The sequence below is a fragment of the Cetorhinus maximus genome, chromosome 9 (assembly GCF_964194155.1).
Source record: "Cetorhinus maximus chromosome 9, sCetMax3.hap1.1, whole genome shotgun sequence".
Taxonomy (NCBI): Eukaryota; Metazoa; Chordata; class Chondrichthyes; order Lamniformes; family Cetorhinidae; genus Cetorhinus; species Cetorhinus maximus.
In genome coordinates, this window is record NC_135887.1 from 115409192 (window position 1) to 115428652 (window position 19461).

Here is a 19461-nt window from a genome sequence, read left to right on the forward strand (position 1 = left end):
AGTCCTGTTAGAAAGGAAGTTCCAAGATTTTGACCCAGTGACAATTAAGAAACCGTGATATATTTCCAAGTCAGGATGTGTTGTTTGGATTGGACACTAGATGGCGCTGTTCCCATGCTACCCTTGTCCTTCTATATGGTAAAGGTCACGGGTTTGGAAGGTGCTGTCAAAAAAGTCTTGGCGAATTGCGGCAGTGTATCTTGCAGATGGTACACACTGCTGCCATGTGCACCAATGGTGGAGGGAGTGAATCTTTAAGGTGGTAGATGGAGTGCCAATCAAGTGGACTGCTTTGTCCTGGATGCTGTTGAGCTTGTTGAGTACTGTTGAAGCTGCGCTCATCCATTTAGTCAATTTCCCAGCCTGGTCAAATGGAAAGTATTCCATCACACTCCTGTAGATGGTGGACAGGCCCTGGGGAGTCTCACCACAGAATTCCCAGCATCTGATCTCTAGTTGCTACAGTATTTATGTGGTTGGTCCAGTTAAGTTTCTGGTCAATATTGTATCCCAGGATGTTGATGCGGAGGTTTCAGTAATAGTGACACTTATGAACTCCAGGGGAGATGGTTAGATTCTCTCTTGTTGTAGATGGTCATTGCCTCGCACCTGTGTGATGCGAATTTGACTTGCCGCTCATCAGCCCAAGCCTTGTCCAGGTCTTGTTGCGTGTGGGTACAAACTGTTTCAGTATCTGAGGAGTCACAAATAGTATTGAACACTGTGCAATCATCAGTCACCTCTGACCACACGATGGAGAGAAGGTCATTAATGAAGGAGCTGAAAATGGTTGGACCTAGGACACTACCCTGAGGAATCCCAACGGCAATGTTCCTCCTGATCCTCCTGCCAGTTTGTCCCTGTATATTCTTCATAATTTTAAGCACTTCTGACTCCCCTTAGCCTTCTCTGTTATAAAGAGAACAGTCCCAGCATCTCCAGTCTTGCCACATAACTGGAGTCCCTCCATTCCTGGTACCAAACGAATAAACCTCCTCTGCAGGACCTCAACATCCTTTCTAAAGTGTGGTGTCCAGAATTGAACACAATACTCCAGCTGAGTGTTTAACCAGGGATTTATAAATGTTTAGCATAACTTCCTTGCTTTAGTACTTTATGTCTCGGTTTATAAAGTGCTGTATACCGTAAAAACACTTTCAAAGACGTAGCCAGAGAAACACCTGCAATAGCTTCTCTTCCCACTCTTGCCTTGTTATCTCTAGTGTCCCACACCCTCTCCTGTTTTTAATCTATGTGCTGCCCCTTGACGACACCATCTGAAATCCTTCCTAAGGTGTGGCACCCAGAACTGCTCACAGTGAACTAACCATTGTTTTGTGGCAAAAGCATGACTTCTAATTACTTGTACTCTAGTCACCTAGATATAAAGGCCTGCATTCTATTTGCTTTTTGGGTTATTTTCTGTACCTGTTCATGATGTTTTAATGATCCATGTCCCTGGACGCCCAAGTCTCTTTGCGCCTTCACTGTTTCTAGTTTGTTACTCTTTAGAAAGTATCCCGTTCTACACTTTTTAGGTTCAAAGTTGATGACCTCACATTTTCCTACATTAAATTCAATTTTTACTGTTTTGCTCATTCCAGTTTTATTCTGACAACACCCAGCTCTACCTCACCACCATCTCTCTTGAAACCTCCACTGTCCCTAAATTGTCACACTGCTCGTTCGACATCCAGTATTGGATGAACAGAAATTTTCTCCAACTAAGTAATGGGGAGACTGAAGCCATTGTCTTTGGTCCTGCCACAAACTCTGCTCCCTAGCTACCAACTCCATTCCTTTCCTTGGCAATTGCCTGATGATAAGTCAGACTGTTTGCAACAATGGTGTTGTGTTTGACTTACAGTTGAACTTCCAACCACATATTCACGCAATCTCCAAGACTGCCTATTTCTATCTCTATCTCAGTATCATCGCTTAAATCCGCCCTGCATTAGCTCATCTGCAGCTGAAACCTTCATTCATGACTTTTTTACTTCTAGTCTTGACTATTCCAATGCACTCCTAGCTGACCTGCCATCTTCCACCCTTATAAACTTGAGCAAATCCAAAACTCTACTGCTGTATCCTAACTAGCACCAGGTCCCATTCACCTATCACCCCTGTTCCCTCTGACCTACATTGGCTCCCAGTTTGGTAATGCCTCAATTTTAAATGTCTCATCCTTGTTTGCAGATCCTTCCATGGCTTTGCCCCTCCCTATCTCTTACACCTCCTCCAGCTCCACAACCCTGAGACATATCCACAATCCTCTAATTCTGGCCTCCTGTGCAAATCACCCCTTAACCTATTAAATTCCAGGGAATACAATCCTAGTTCATGTAGATTCTCCTCATAATTTAACCCTTGAAGTACAGATCTCATCTAGGAGATCTATGCTGCAATCGCTCCAAGCTCAATATATCCTTCCGAAGGTGTGGCACCCAGAACTGTGCACAGTGATCTAACCATAGCTCTTGTGGCAAAAGCATGACTTCTAACCACTTGTACTCTAGTCATCTAGATATAAAGGCCTGCATTCTATTTGCTTTTGGGGTTATTTTCTGTACCTGTTCATGACGTTTTAATGATCCACGTGATTGGACTGTTTCTAGTTTTTTACTCTATAGAAAGTATCCCGTTCTACACTTTTTAGGTCCAAAGTTTATGATCTCGCTTTTTCCTACACTAAATTCATTTTCCACAGTTTTGCTCCTTCGCTTAATCTGTCAATATCTCTGTAAGTTTATGCATCCATCTACACAGTTCACAATATCGCCTAACTTTTTGTCATCATCAAATCTGGATGTCGCTTTCTAAATTGTGAGTAAATCAGTGAATAGTTGAGGCCCCAACACAGATCTTTGCAGACACTAACAGTCCCATTCCACAGCTAGAGGATCTGCCCATTATCTGTACTCTTTTTCTCCTTCCGCTCAACCAATTTCCCAATCAGGTCAATCAATTGCTTTCAATTCCATGAGCTTCAACATTACCTAACAGGCTTTATGATGTGCCTTCTGGAAGTCCACATAAATAGTATCCACAGGCATTTCCTTGTAAACTACTTTAGGCAGCTCTTCAAAAATTTTCAATCAGATTCATCAGGCACAAGGAATATGCATACACAATCTCTCTTTCAGGTTGCATAGACTAGGCTTGTATTCCCCTGAATATAGAAGATTAAAGGGTGACCTACCTGAGATGGGGTAAGTAGATAGAATCTATATTCTCTTATGGGAAGTCTAGAAAAAAGAGGCACAGCCTGAAAAGTAGAGCCAGGCCACTCAGGGGTGATGTCATGAAGTACTTCTTCACACAAATGGAACTCTCTCTCCCAAAAAGCAGTTGAGGCTTGAGTGGTGGTGGGGGGCAGAGGGTAGGGTGTCAATTGAAAATGTCAAAGCTGGGCTTGATAGTTTTTTTGGGTAATGATATTAGAGGAAATGGAACCAAGGCAGGTAGATGGAGTTAAAATCTCCCATGATCTAACTGAATGGCAGAACTGGCTCAAAGGGCTGAATAGCCTCCTCCTCTTCTGACACTTCACAAACATCCTTTACCATGAATGAACACAAAGCCTCACCATATAGCGATGGGTATTGGGGAGATGGAGCTATAACATGAAACACCTAGTTCTGCAATCCTCGATTCACACAGGCAGAGGAGCCTCATAATTTCTGCCCTCAAAGCATTAGATCAAAATGATTTATGTACTGTCATGTGTTTATCAAACAATTTGCACCCTTTGTAAACCATTGGCCAGGACAGCTTCCCTAACTCGCATCAAATCCTGCTCACCTATCACTCACATGCTCGCTGACCTACCTTGGTTCCCAATGCCAATGCCTCAAATTTGAAAGTCTTATCTGTTTTGTGAGTTCTCTTGTGGCCTAATCTATACTGGGAAGGTTTCCCTCTCCTCATGAATGATCTGACTCAGGTAGGTTACTTCAAAACTACTTTATTTACACTATGTACATTTTATATATGGTAAGCCGTTGCGTAAGTACATCACTCTTGCATACAGACAATTCCATCTGCTCTACAGAGTTTCTAGCACTGCTGGTGTCACTGTTACATCATGATACACATCACTACCTCATTACCATAACTATTAATCCAGTATGCCACATCATCTTTATTTTCAAATCTCTTCATGGCCTCGCCCCCTCCCCATCTCTGTAACCACCTCCAGCTCCACAACCCTCAGACCTCTGCGTTCCTCTAATTCTGGCCTCTTGGGTGTCCCTGCTTTTCATCGCCTTATCATTGGCAGTTCTGCCTTCAGCTGCCCTAGGCCCTAAGCTTTGGAATTCCTTCCCTAAACATCTCTACCTCTCTCCACTTTTGGGATGCTCCTTAAAAATCTACTTCTTTGACCAACCCTTTGGTCACCTTTTGAATATCCCCTTATGTGGCTTGATGCCAAATTTTGTCATTAACACTTATGTGAAGGGAATTAGGGTGTAGCCTACATTAAAGGTGCTATATAAGTGCAAGTTATTGCCATAATAAAACAAGTTGGTGCCTACACTAAACTTGCACTGGCTATGACTTACGCACAAAACTAATTCAGTCACTAATTCTGCTCCTGGACTCCAAACTATACACGGCTTAAAAATAACCGATTTTTTTGTTATCAAGTCTATGGATTTTTTGTCAAATGAATGATTTTTCATTGTTGGTGAGTTTAAAAACAGACTGCATTCATGCGAGGCTGGACTGCCATGGTTACATTTTATTTTCATTTATTAAAATGATGAAATATCAAAATCGCGAACTTAATCACTGACCTCCATTAATCGCTAGCTGTCTCGACAAAATTAATAGACTGTAACTCCCACAATAGTTGACCCTGAGGGCACTTTCCATAGTCTAGAAAAATCTAAGCTCCAGTTTCATGCAGACTGAACCCACAGTATATTCAAAAGAATTATATGTGGATACTGCTCATTCTTATATTCAGTTATGCAAAACTATTTGTTCGGGAGAATTTGCAATCAGCCACCTGCTATCGCTGTATTAGCCATAATTCAGTTAATAGCATTCTCACCTCTGAATCAGATGGTTTTTGGATTCAAACCCCACTCCAGGCCTTGCGTATAAAAATCTAGGCTGACACCCCAGTGCAGTACTGAGGGAGTGTTGCACTGTCATGGATGAGACTTTAAACGGAGACCCCATCTGCCCTCTCAGATGGATGTAAAAGATCCCATGACATTATTTTGAAGATGACCAGAGGAGTTATCCCTGGTGTCCTGGCCAATTTTTATCCTTCACTTAACAACACAAAAACAAATTATCTGATCATTATCACACTGTTATTTGTGAGAACTTGCTGTGCGCAAATTGGCTGCTGCTTTTCCTACATTGCGGCAGTTACTACGCTTCAGAAATACGTAATTGGCTGTCAAGCACTTTGGGAGGCCCGGTGGTCATGAAAAGCACTATAAAAACGCAAGTTTTTAAAAATATTTATGCTGTTACAAAGACAAGGCAGGAGATCGGAGAATTCCTATGGAAAATTCTAGCCCTTTTAGCGTATTGATATGTTGGCACCACAGGCCTTACATTACCATGGTAACTCCACTTCACTTATCAACATCATTAAAAGATGCTATGGCACTCTGGGTGTCCTGCTATTTATCCTTCTATCCACATCACTAAAACAGATTACCTGGCCATTACCACACTGCTGTTTATGCAATATTGCTGTGTGCAAATTAGCTGCTGAGTTCCCCGATATTATAACTGTACTTCAAAACGTAATTCTTGGTGCAAGATGCTTTGGGGTGGCCTGAGGACGTGAAAGGTTCTAAATAAATGCAAGCTTTTCTTTCTTTTTCTATTCCTTACATGGAAAAATAACACTTGCCCAAAAGCAAAAAACAGATATTGCCAGAGAATAAAACCAAAATGAAAATCACAATTAAAAGCAGCATACTGGGTTGCCCTAGAAGTTTTAATAACCTCATCAAATGCTTACTCCAGAAATTTTAACAGTTAGTTGTTTAAAGTACAACCCTTAAACAGAGACAAAAGGGTGACTATCAGTAAATTGCAATGCTGTAATCTATTCAAGTTCAAACACCATTAACACAGTCCCAATGTAGTAATAGACACAACAGGGGCAAGATGCCGACTTACAAGTCAATGCAAGGTCAACTAATTATAATGCTGTAATCTAACAATAATGCATGACTAGAGATGAATTTTTCTCTCTCTGGCAACTGTCTGAGGTGGAATCAGGCCATTCACAAACTTGGCTTTGAATTTGACTCCAAGATGAGCTTCAGGCCATTTATATGTGCCATCACTACGATTGCCTATTTTCACTTCTGTAACATTGCCTGACTCTGCCCCTGCCTCAGCTCATCTGCTGCTGAAACCCTCATGGATGACTTTGTTACCCCTAGACTCAACTATCTCAATGCTCTCTCTGGCTGGTTTCCCATTTTCCACCCTACAAAAACTCAAACTCATCCAAAACTCTGCTGCCTACATCCTAACCCACACCTTGTTCACCCATCAGTCCTGTGCTCTCTGGTCCACATTGGCTCCCAGTCTGGCATACCTCAACTTTAAAACTCTCATTCTTGTTTCCCACCATGGCCACGGCCCCTCTCTATCTCTGTAATCTCTTCCAATATCACAACTCACTCGGACCTCTGCACACTTCCAATTCCAGTCTCTTAAACGTCCCTGATTTCAATCCCTCCACCACTGGTAGTTGTGCCTTTAATTCATGAGATCCTAAGCTCTGGAATTCCCTCTCTAAACCCTTCCACTTCTTTACCTCTTTCTCCTCCTGTAGGACATTCCTTAAAATTGACCTCTTTGACTGAAGTGTTTTGTCACTTCTTAACAATTAAGAATATACACACAGCTATCTGCTTCTGAACCCCAGCTTCCCGTGTAAAAAACAGAAAGTTCCTTTATTCCTTATTCTACACCAGAGGGCAATACGTCCGGGACTTAGCACACCCTACTGTCAGGTTTTTTATATAAGATTTCTTTTTAACTAAAATGTCCTGTTACAAAAAAGGATAAACTTTAAACACAAACATTACATCTCCTCCCCCTTTAGCCAGGAGTAAATTGGTCAGGCGGTTTGCAGATTCGCTTTGGCCCAGAGAGGAGTGTTGGCTTAGGTATCTCAGTTTGTTTGCTTAGAAATGGAAGGTTTTGCAGTTCCACTTGTTTCTGTTCAGGTTCAACAGTTGCAGCTACAGGTGCTACAGGTTTGTCAGTTGAATCAAGTCAGGTTTCACCTACTGGAGCAGATGTTTCCCTCCTGACTCACCTCCTGACTCCTCAAAGCCTGTCCACAAGGCACAAGTCAGGAGTGTGATGGAATACTCCCCGCTTGCCTGGATGAGGTGCAGCTCCCACAACACTCCAGAAGCTTGACACCATCCAGGACAAAGCAGCCCGCTTGATTGGCACCAGATCCACAAACATTCACTCCCTCCGCCATCAACACACAGTAGCAGCAGTGTGTACCACCTACAAGATGCACTGCAGGAATTCACCAAGGCTCCTTCGACAGCATCTTCCAAACCCACAACCACTACCATCTAGAAGGACAAAGACAGCAGATAGATGGGAACACCATCACCCGGAAGTTTCCCTCCAAGTCACTCACCATCCTGACTTGGAAATATATCGCCGTTCCTTTACTGTCACTGGGTCAAAATCCTGGAACTCCCTTCCTAGCGGCACTGTGGGTGTACCTACACAACACGGACTGCAGCGGTTCAAGAAGGCAGCTCACCACCACCTTCTCAAGGGCAATTAGGGATGGGCAATAAATGCTGGCCCAGCCAGTGAAGCCCACATCATCTGAATGAATTTTTTAAAAAACTAAAAAAAAAAAGAAATCTTCCACTGTGACTGGAATTCCCTGGAAATTTGGTTCCTTGGGTTTGGTTTCTCTAATCTGGCCAGTGTGTCTCTTCCAGATTCCACAGGAAGATTCAATATCATAGGTCAGTAGTCCTTGACGCTTGATGATTCTTCCCAGGAGCCACATTGGTGTTCCACAGTAATTTCGGACCCAAACAAACTGATCCAGATTAAACTCACGAGCTGCTTTACTTGTATCATGTGACCTTTTCTGATCAAGTTGCCTTGAACCAATCTTTCTTTTCAAATTTGGACACAGCAAATCCATTCTGGTATGCAGTTGTCTTCCAAACATCAGTTCAGCAGGAGGTATGCCTGTTGTTGAATGCGGAGTGTTACAATAGATCATCAAAAAATTCTTCAGCTTCAACTTCCAATCAGTTTGCATCCTCTCCTTCAACATGGCTGTTTTGAATGTCTGGACAAAGCGCTCCGCTTCACCACTTGAGGATGCGTGGTAAGGCGAGATGAGAATTTGCTTGATCCCATTGTTTTTCAGGAACATTTGAAATTTACATGAAGTGCACTGTGTGTCATTGTCAGACACAATCTGCTCCAGCAATCCAAAAGTAGTGAACACATTCCGGAGAACATCCATGGTCTTTGTTGAAGTCCTCAGCTTCATGGGAATAACATGAGGCCACTTTGTGCGGGCATCTGCCACAATCAGGAAGGTATGTCCGAGAAGTGGTCCAGCAAAGTCCACATGAAGTCTCCGCCATGGGTGGTCAGGCCAAGCCCAAGGATGTAATGAGGCAGGTGCAGGAGATGACTTCATTTCTTGGCGTGGAAGGCAATCACTGACCATGCCTTCAATTCCTTTATCCAGGTGTGACCACCATACATGTGGACGAGCTAATGCTTGCATTTTGACAATTCCCATGTGACTGAGGTGAAATTCTTCTAACACCCATGTTTGGAATTTTGGAGGAATAACAACTGATTCTCCATAACAAACAACCATCTTGCAGAGTCAGCTCAAATCTACACATGTAGTAAGGTTTAATCTCAGTAGTCACTTCTTGAGGTACACACCAACCCTTCTATGTGTACATGCAAATTTTGGAGAGCATAGCATCCCTCTGCATTTCAAGTTGAATTTGTTCCGCTTTAACAGGTAACATGTCTATCTGGTTCACATTGAAAGCAGTGACTTCGCTTTGGGCTGTGGAGCTGTGGTGTAACGGAAGTCTGGAAAGTGCATCCACATTTCCATGGTTCTCAGTGGAGCGAAATGTAATTTTGTACTGGTAAGCAGATAAGATCAGTGCCCACCTTTGTAGGCGTGCAGCGGCAAGTGTCGGTGTCTGTGACTTCAGGCTAAGCAATCAGGTCAAAGGCTTCTGGTCTGCAATTAACGTGAATTTACGCCCACACAAATATTGGTGGAACTTCTTGACTCCATAGATTAGTCCAAGAGCTTCCTTCTCAATTTGGGCATAATTTTGTTCTGCCTTGGACAATGTGTGTGAGCCCTAAACAATGGGCCTTTCACTGCCGTCAGGAAATGTGTGGAAGATGACAGCTCCAGCACCATATCAAGATGCATCACAAGCCAGGCTGAAAGGTAACTTTTCATTGAAATGTGCCAGGACTATAGCAGAAATGAACTCTTGCTCGAGTTCCTTGAAACTTTCCTGACAGGCTTATGACCAATCCCATTTGCAATCTTCTTCAGCAGATTATTCAGTGGCATTGCCTTGGTAGCCAAACTGGAAATGAACTTGCTGTAGTAATCCCCAGGTCCCAAAAATGAGCAAAGCTCTTGAACATTTTTGGGCTGTCGTGCATTCACTACTGCCTCCACCTGTTTGGGTGAGGTCGAGAGGCCAGTTTCGTCGAACACATGTCCCAGGTACTCCACTGAGGGCTTCAGGAATCAGCATTTGGATTTCTTACAGCAGATGCCATCTATGCAGGACCCTGCCTAGGTCCTTTAAATGAGTTGGGAAGTTTTTCCCGGTGATGAGAATGTCGTCTTAGAAGCAGATTACACCAGGCAGGCCCCTGCAGTATTTTGTCCATGGCCTGCTGGAATAAGGCTGGTGATGATGCAATTCCAAATGGTAGTCGTTTGCATTGATATAGACCAGTGTGTGCGCTGATGGTTGTAAACTTCCTGGAATCTTCACTCAGCTGCATTTGCAAAAATGCCTGTGATAGGTCAAGATTTGTGAATAATCCACCTCCATTCAGAGCAGTGAAGAGATCCTCAATTTTCGGTAGCGGGTGCTGATGCACTTCCAGGAAAGGATTAGTGATGATTTTGTAGTCACCACAATTCTGATAGACCCATCATCCTTCACCAGTGGGACTATTGGAGTGGCCCGCTCTGCATAATCAACTTTCTCAATTATCTGAAAGTTTTCAAGTCGTTCTAATTCCTGCTCGATTTTCTGTCGCATTGATTTGGGAACTGAAGGTGGTTTGAAGAACCTTGGAGAAGCTTTGGCTTTACAGCAAGTTTGGCTTCAATGTCTTTAATAACTCCAAGACCTTCTTTGAAGACATCAGTATGCTTGTCTAACAAAGACTGCAACATGGGGTTGTAATGCACTTTGTTTACTTTATTCCAGTCCAGTCAAATTTCTTTTAGCCAGTTTGTGCCCATAAGCGATGGATGATCCCCTTTCACAATGATAAGCAGCAACCTTGCTATTTGATCTCCATATTTAGCTTGAACGGACATTTTTCCAAGTATACTCACAGGCTTACCAGTGTAGGTGCTAAACTGGAGGAGGGTTTTCTCCAATGGGCATTTCTTGAAAATTTTCTCCCATGTCTTCTCTGAAGCAATAGAAACAGATGCTCTAGTGTCAACCTCCATTTCAACCATGTAAAGCAATGCCAACTTTTAGTCCTTCATCAAGTTTCAGATCAGGCTGAATGCAATACAATTGCTCTTCTGCATTGTTGCTGCTAGTTTCATTTTCTGTCTCGTCTGGACTCGCATTACTTTTGTATTTTGTTTCCAAGGAATGCATCTTTGTAAACTGCCTGTTTATTTTCAAGTGTGACTTGTCTGTGTGTTGCTCGTGATGCCCTTTTCTTGGTGGGACTGCTTTACTGTGATCAGCCTTTGATCCACATGCATACAGTATGTGTCCTTTTTTCCACAGCAGCGACAATCAGCGGTTTTCAACTTATAGGCTCCTGCATTGTGCCCTATTCCATTACAGCGGTAACATGTTTGAAAGCGAGTATACCGACTTTATTACTTTAACTTCAGGATTGTTAGAATGCGCTTTCAAATCTCCAGCTTGTTTCTCTGCCATTTCTATGCTTTGCGCAACCTCGAATGCTTTCTTCAGTGTCAACTCTTGCTCCGCTAATAACGTACGCTGAATTCTTTCATTTCTTAGTCCACAAACCAAGCGATCACACAACACTTCTTCCAGGTAACTGTTAAAGTCACACTGTTCTGCTAATTTTCTCAACTCAGCCAGGAACTGGGAAACTGATTCACTCTCGTGCTGTTCTCTTCAGTGAAACTTGAATCTCTCTGCAATAATTGCTGGTCTGGGATTGAAGTGCTTTTTCAAAACATCCACAAGCTCTTTAAAGCTTTTATGTGTTGGCTTGTCAGGAGCAATGAGATTTCTCAGTAAAGTGAAATTTTTCATTCCGATGACTGTAAGAAACACTGAGGCCTGTTTTTCCTCTTCAATCTCATTCACAATGAAAAACTGTTCCATTCGCTCAATGTAAACTACAAAGTTCACTGTAGCTGCATCAAAAGCCTCTAAAGCCCCTTATAATGATGATCCTATTCTTGTCGGCATTTGAAGTGTTTTGTCACTTCTTAACAATTAAGAATACGCACACAGCTATCTGCTTTAAAACCCTAGCTTCCTTTGTGAAAAACAGAAGGTTCCTTCCTTCCTTATTCTACACCGGAGAGCAATACATCCAGAATTTAGCACACCCTACTGTCAGGTTTTTTATATAACACTTCTTTTTAACTAAAATGCCCTTTTACAAAAAAGCATAAACATTAAACACAAACACCACAAGCTTTTAGTCATCTATCCTAATATCTCTTTATCTGCCTCAGTGTGATGTTTTGTTTGATGACAATCTCATGAAGGGTCAGGGGTATTTTATGACATTAAATGTCCTATATAAAGCAAGATTTAGCTGTTATCCTCTATCTACGGCCTCCTAAGCTGCCAATGAAGCTCAACACAAACTTGAGGAACAGCATCTCATTATTCTTATAGCCTTCTGGCCTTAACATTGTGTTTTATAACTTTACACCTTAATGACTGTTCTTATTTTCTTGGATAGTAGTTGCTGGTGATGGAGGATGGCTGCACCAGAACCACTTGGAATGGGGAGATTTGGGCTGGTGCTTGGGATGAAAGGGGATTCTCCTATAGGTTCATGGCCAACAAAGCGGTTCACACGGTGAAGATTGCCCATCTTTCTTCACCTCATTCCCGGGTTGCAGAAACCTTCTCCTTTTTACCGTGCTTCCCTCCCCTTCTCCTATTCTGCTGTTGTTATTTACGTCACACCAGACCCATCTTTTGTTTATTTACTTGACCCATTACCATCCCATTTTTGCCTTGCACCATCATCCCTGTTGTCAATTAATCTCCTCTGTTTTCCACCCTATCACCTTTTGTTTTGCTCTTTTATCCACTGTTACTGAACAGTAGTCAACTCATTTTTGCAGATGATGCCAGGTTGAGTTCAAGGGGAGTGAGTTAGTTAGTGTCAATCCAATGAGACAAGGGCCCTCACTGTTGCTCACCTTTGCTCTCTGATGAAGGTTGGACATGGTCTCGGATTTAAATTCGCTCTTGTTTTTCCGGCACAGCACGGCAGAAATAATGATGATGATAACGGTTACCACGCCAACGGGAGCCAACACTGCAGCGATAATCCACAGGTTGTTCGGTGGGCTTTTCACAACAGCTGCACGCAGAACAAAAGGATTAAAGACAATCGCCTCCAACAACACACACCTCCATTATATTTCTAACAACATTAAGCACTCCTTTTGAGGTGATCTGTGTAATTTTTACTGAATTAGCTGATCAGGCAAGCCAATAAAGCACTTTAGAAGGGCTGTCACTGTTGTAAAGTAGGAAAAGCAGCAGCCAATTTGCACACAGCAAGCTCTCTCAAAACAGCAAAGCAATAAATGACCAGATCATCAGGTATAGTGACGTTGATCGAGTGGTAAATATTGGCCAGGACTTCGGGAGAGTTCCCCTGCTCTTCTTTGAATCGTGCCATGGGATCTTTGTAATACTCTCATCCCCCTTCTTAATACATTGACTCCTTGTTTGGAGACAGTTCCATGAGCACCCTTTACTTCCTGATACCTGACCACTGTGGCCATGATTTCACAGGAGAGAATACTGGCCAATTTCCTGTTCCCAAAGATCACCTAACTCACCACAGAGCAGGTTTTCATCCAACAGAAGAAGGCTATTTGACCCATCATATCCATGCAAGCTCACAACAAGAGCATATTACGCTTCAAGAGATTGAGGTCTGATCTCTATGAAGTGCCAAATTGTTTTCAATGCTTCAGAATGCTTTTAGAGCAACAGTTGAGTAAAACGCTTTGCACTTTCTACAAATTCAAAGTTTATAACTGTGGTGCTGTTGTTGACCAATTTATAGAAGCTGAAGAATTAATATATTACCAATAAGAAAATGCAGTCATTTCAACAGAGTTTCAAAATTTTGAACACTATGGAAAATTATGGGTGGAATCGTCCATGCCCACTGGCGTCAGGCGTGTTCGGTGGCGTGAGCGGACAATATGGCGAGAAGGCCAAAATTCGGTTTCACGATAGTGTGATGCCAGTTTGCAATCATCTGCTCTGCCCGCCAATGGCGGGCGGCGTTTCCCACCATCAAATGTCAGGAACTCCATTGTAATACATCTGCATATCATTATAAGCCCAGCCTGCTGGAATCGTCCCTCACCCGTTGGATTGTCCGCTCACACCGACGCGTTTCACAACAGCATATAAAAGACATGCACTTGGCGGACTGCAGTTTGAGGGCAACTGGGAGGTAAATACACAGTAAAGTTGTGGAGGGCTTGCCCGGGTCGCCTGTTGGGCTTCAAGTTTGAGGTGCATTGGGCAGGGACAAGGTAGCACACAAGTACATGTGGCGTGGGTGGGCGAGGGAAGTGGCCATGCATTAGGGAAACCTTGTATAAAGTGACTATTCCTTTGCAGCTGAGACAGTTCAGGCGCAACCACATTGACATGATTAGAGTCGGGCCTCCAGCTTCTCTGCCCACTCAAGCAAAGCAGAGGCATCAAAGTGCCACCAAGCGCTCCAGAGCTTATCACCCCACAGCCACAAGCTGCAAAGTAATGAGCGTTTTAGTGGACTGCAGAACAATTGGATGGCCGGGGGCATTGTACAAACTCCTTGCTAAAGCTGGCTGTGGAGCAGTCACTGCTGGAGGTGCTCACAGCCCCTTGCAATGTCATCATCCCGGTTTGAACCAGTCACCCCCATGGTTCAAGTGAACAGTGCAGTTTTGCAGCATGGGTTAGGAGAGTGCCTGAGCTGAGAACACAGCATGCAGTCCAATGGGCGAAGCTGCTCCCAATTGGTCAGGTGGAGTGGGGCAGAGGTGGATGGGGTTTCGAGCAGCCGTGCAGCGCACTAAACTCTGGCCATCCAAGTGGTGGCCAACACTCTCCGGGATCCATTAAGGGGCCTTCAGACTTAACCAAGACAGGTTTTTAGTACACCCAAGCTACCCCACGTGTCTCTCTCTCTCTTTCATCCTGCAGGAGGAGTACATCAAGATCATGGGGGCTGGTGAACCAGCTGTATGTCTTGTGGCGTACAGAGAGCGAAGACGACGAAGAAGAGAGTGACTGAGGTGCCTGGCTGCGCAGACAGAGAAGTAGCACCCTCTGTAAGAAGAGACGATTGGGGCTCCCACACACGCCACTGAAGAGCCACATCGAGCCGTCGCTGGTTGGCGCCTAGCGACACCCAGGGTCTATAGACGCTGCCTTTCATTCCTGCAGATGACCGAGGACCAGTGCCACTAATGACTGTGCATGTCTAGGGAATTAGTTGGTCACAGATAGCAGCTACTGCAGGATTTGGCGCCATGGGGACATGGAGGGCAGCCACTGCCAGTGGCTACGAAAACAACTGCAGAGCTCAATTTCGACACCAGTGGATCGTTTCAGGGCTCCGCAGGTGATCTCTGGGGGATCTCACAAGCCTCCACCCACAAATGCATCCATGAGGTCAGATACCATCTTCGTGAGGGGACACAACTTTGTGCATTTCACCCAGGACTAGGACAGCCAGGACGTAGGAGTGATTGGATTCGCCTAGATCTTGGGTTTCGGAAAGGTGCAGGGTGCCATCGACTGCACTGAGGTGGCGCTCAGAACCCCATCGCTACACGTGGGCAACTGTGTCAACCGCAAGGCATTCCATTCGCTGAATGTGCAGCTGGTGTGCGAACACCAGAAGTGCAACCTGCAGGTCTGTGCACCAGGGATTGTGCACGTCTCCTACATTCTCAGTCGGTCACAAATCCCTGAAGTCTTCCAGGGTCCACAGAAATGACAGGGATGGCTCCTTGGAGACAAGAGCTACACTCGTGGCTGAAGACACCCATGTGGCAGCCTCAGACTGCTGCAGAGCAATGGTATAATGAGGCTCATGCTGCAACTCGCAACTTGGTAGAGCAGACTATCGTAATGCTGAATATGAGGTTCCGGTACTGGGACCAGTCTGGTGGAGCCCTGCAATACAGTCCGCAGAGGGTGTCACACATCGTTGTCGTCTGCTGCACCTTTTACAATCTGGTGCTGCAATGGGGAGAGGAGCTGGCTGAGGAGGTATTGGAAGAGCTGGAGGTCTCCTCCAATGAGGAGGATGCTGACGGGGATGAGGATGAGGAGGTTCTCGAAGGCGACGATGATGGGGATGAAGCCCTCGCACTGGGCAGACAAAGCAGGCACGCTCAGGAGGCGCTCATAGCTGCCAGGTTTGTGGAGGATAATGACGACATTCAGTGAGGAGACACCATAGATCCTCACATTGCATCTATGAACGTTTGACTCCAGTCTGGTTTATGGAAGCGCACATACCCTCTGTGAGAATGCTCCTGTTATGGAAATGCAGTGGAGACCCTAATAGTCACTCGATTGCAGCAGGATGATGACAAGCAACGAGGACATTCCATAGATCTTCACAGAGCATCTGAGAATGTCTGACTCCTGTCTGGCCAAGGGCAGCTCACTTGCGCTCTGTGATCAGGGTCATATCATAGAGACACAGCCATGTGTTCAGCACCTGACCCCTTCAGGAGCACACATGCTGAAGAGATGGGGGCCAGCCCCATCTTAAAGGTGCTGACAGCATACAAAGAGAATAATGGAACTCTGTGACGTCTGCCCACAACATTCTGGCAGCAATGACCAGTACCGCCGAGGTGCAGGCATCAGTAATGTGTCCATGGAGTGTGAGGCTGAACCATCACATGGTCTGAAGGCTGCACAAAGCACAGGGAAGAGGCCCTGGACTGAGACACCTGCCCTTATATTGTGCAGAAAGGTTTCACATCTGATTGACACGTACACTGCTCATCAGAACAAGGAGCAATAGGCAAGGAGACATTCTTGGGAGTTTATTAACAAAATGAACATTATGTACAAGTGATCAACACCCATACCGAGGCTGTGCAATTACATCTTAACTTTCCTAACCCTGCAATGACGTCCTGGTGCTCCCCCGACATCCACAGCAGAGGTGGAGGCAGCCTGCTGACTGCTACGCCCTGTCTATGATGGCCTTGGTAGGCATTCTCTGGAGGGCTGAGACCTGGAGTACCCTGGCCTGCTTTTGGGGACCTGCTGTGTGACAGTGGCACTCTCTTTGGCTTGTGCAGCTGGAGCTGCTGCTGGGATCACTGGAAGAGAGGATTAGGAGGGGCCGGACACCCCCAGAGTCACCTGGATGGATGGCCCTGGGAGGGTACACCTGCTGATCCTCTTCCCTATGGGTGCCCAAGGGCGCCTGGCTGACTCTTTGAGGAGAAGAGGTAGCTGGAGTGAGATCGAGCTGCCCCACACCCATCTCGTGTACACACTGTTGGAGGCCAACTACGACATCAGCAATGGAGTTCAGCCCATGCAGCAGTGCAGGGCCAATGTCCTGGACCCAGGTCTCCATGGCGGCCACCACCCTACCAGTGTTGACCTCCGTGCTTTGGCATGCCAGCGCTATCACCTCAGAGTGAAGGCGGATGGATTCCTCCATCTTGCAATCTGAGGGGTGCAGCGGACATCCCTTCCTGATGTTCCCGAGCTTGCCTTTGCAGCTCCAGCAACTGTAACATGATCAAGTCCAGAGGCTCATCATCTGACTCGGACTCAGCAAATTTCTGGCCTTCTGCAGTCCTCCGAATGCCGGACACCTCAGAGGACATCCCTGCTGCAGATCAGACAGTGCGATGTGCTCACCAGATTGTGATCCCGAGCCACTGTAAAGCTAGGTCTTACTGAGGTGTGTGTGTCTGTGCTGGCAGAGAATGCGGGTGCCTCCAGATTCCTTTCAGAGGTTTCTTCGGGGCTTGATTGAAGGCCCTGGGTCATGGACTCTGTTGGCTGTTTCCTAGGAGTGCCTGCGGAAGCAAGGAGAGATAATCAGTGCATGGCAGTGGCCTGTGAAACAGGACACATCACTCACAGCATGGTTGTCTGATGGATGTTGCACTGCTCACTTGGTAGAGCACTGCCGACCTCACCATCAGCACAGGACCAGTCCAGATCCTCGTCGGCCAGCTGGATGGCTCTGTTTTCAAAGTCTGTGAGGACTTTGATTTCGGGCATTCCTCCACCAGTCTGCAGCCTTTCCCTTTTGTTGTGTGCCAGCTTGTCCTGCATGAAGACAGGTGGCGAGAGTGTAAGCAGTATGCCTGCCAGGCCAGGTTATAAGTATGCCTGGCATATGTGGATGGTAATGATCCCATGGATGGGATGAGGACAATGAAGGTGTATGTGAGAGAGTGAATGGTAATGTCCCTTGAACTGGCAGTGAGTGATTGTGTGAGTTGAGGGTGATGAGAAGAGTGACTTACCCTGGCAGAACAGAGGAGATCATTCATCCTCTTGTGGCACTGAGTGGCAGTCTTCTTTTGAAGGGCTTTGGCACTGACCACCGCTGCCACTGCCTCCTGAGCTGGATTAGTGAGGTTGCTGCTCACCCTGCGAACAGAGCAGGCGTAGAGGATTTCACGGCGAGACTCCACTGTGTCCAAAGGTGCTCGAGGGATGTGTCATTGAACCTGGGGGCTGCAGTCTTTTTGCCTTTCAGGGCCAAGTCTCCTTTGCAGCAGTCATGGGCTGGAAGCACTGAGATGTATTTATTTTTTATTCGTTCATGGGATGTGGGCATTGCTGGCTAGTCCAGCATTTAGTACCCATCCATAGTTGCCCTAGTTCAGAGGGCATTTAAGAGTCAGCCACGTTGCTGTGGGCCTGGAGTCACATGAAGGCCAGATTGCCAGATTTCCTTCCCTAAAGGGCATTAGTGAACCAGATTTGTTTTTAAGCAACAATCGACAATGGTTTCATGGTTATCATTAGACTTTGAATTCCAGATTTTTATTGAATTAAAATTCCACTATCTGATGTGGCGGGATTAGACCCCAGGTCCCCAGAGCATTACCCTGGGACTCTGGATTACTAGTCCAGCAACAATACCACTACGCCATCGCCTTCCCCTGTATGCACGTGGCTGGACTTTAAATATGGCACCTGGCGTACTAAGGCGGCAAGGTGATGGTGTGGCGGGCGAATGAGAGCCCACCCACCATGGAAACGCCGTGTTTCCTGGGAATGCATAATTAATGTGGCAGGTTTGGGACGATACGGCGTGAAAAGCTGCCATTACCGCACTAATACAAATCTGGGATGATTCCGCCCTATGGCAAGTTTCATGCTTTCCGGTCAATTGGTAATAAAACCAATAAGAAATTTAGAAAATTTGTCAAAGTCCGTTGTGTTTCATTGACTGATGATGCCTCAAAACCAACAAAGCTGTCAGGAATAAACTTCTACAAATTTTTATCTGTTTACCCCAGTTATGATCTTCCTTCCCCTGTTGAAGAAATTGATGCATGACCATGATACAGTTCCACTCAGGCTGACTTTCACTGGGTAGAGTTCTACACACACTGACTTTCACTGGGTACAGTTCCACACACACTGACTTTCACTGGGTACAGTTCCACACACACTGACTTTCACTGGGTACAGTTCCACACACACTGACTTTCACTGGGTACAGTTCCACACACACTGACTTTCACTGGGTACAGTTCCACACACACTGACTTTCACTGGGTACAGTTCCACACACACTGACTTTCACTGGGTACAGTTCCACACACACCGACTTTCACTGGGTACAGTTCCACACACACCGACTTTCACTGGGTACAGTTCTACACACACCGACTTTCACTGGGTACAATTCCACACACACTGAATTTCCTGGGTAGAGTTCTACACACGCTGACTTTCACTGTGTACAGTT

The 19461-nt window shown here is 45.4% G+C and overlaps 1 protein-coding gene across 1 annotated transcript in view; it reads right to left on the reverse strand.

Annotated features, from left to right (window-relative positions):
* kiaa1549la (KIAA1549-like a) overlaps positions 1–19461 on the reverse strand; it is a 241453-nt gene that overhangs the window by 146737 nt on the left and 75255 nt on the right. The window contains exon 9 of the mRNA XM_078547885.1: positions 12665–12828. Coding sequence (XP_078404011.1) covers positions 12665–12828 — 164 coding nt within the window. The remainder of the gene's footprint in view (positions 1–12664; positions 12829–19461) is intronic.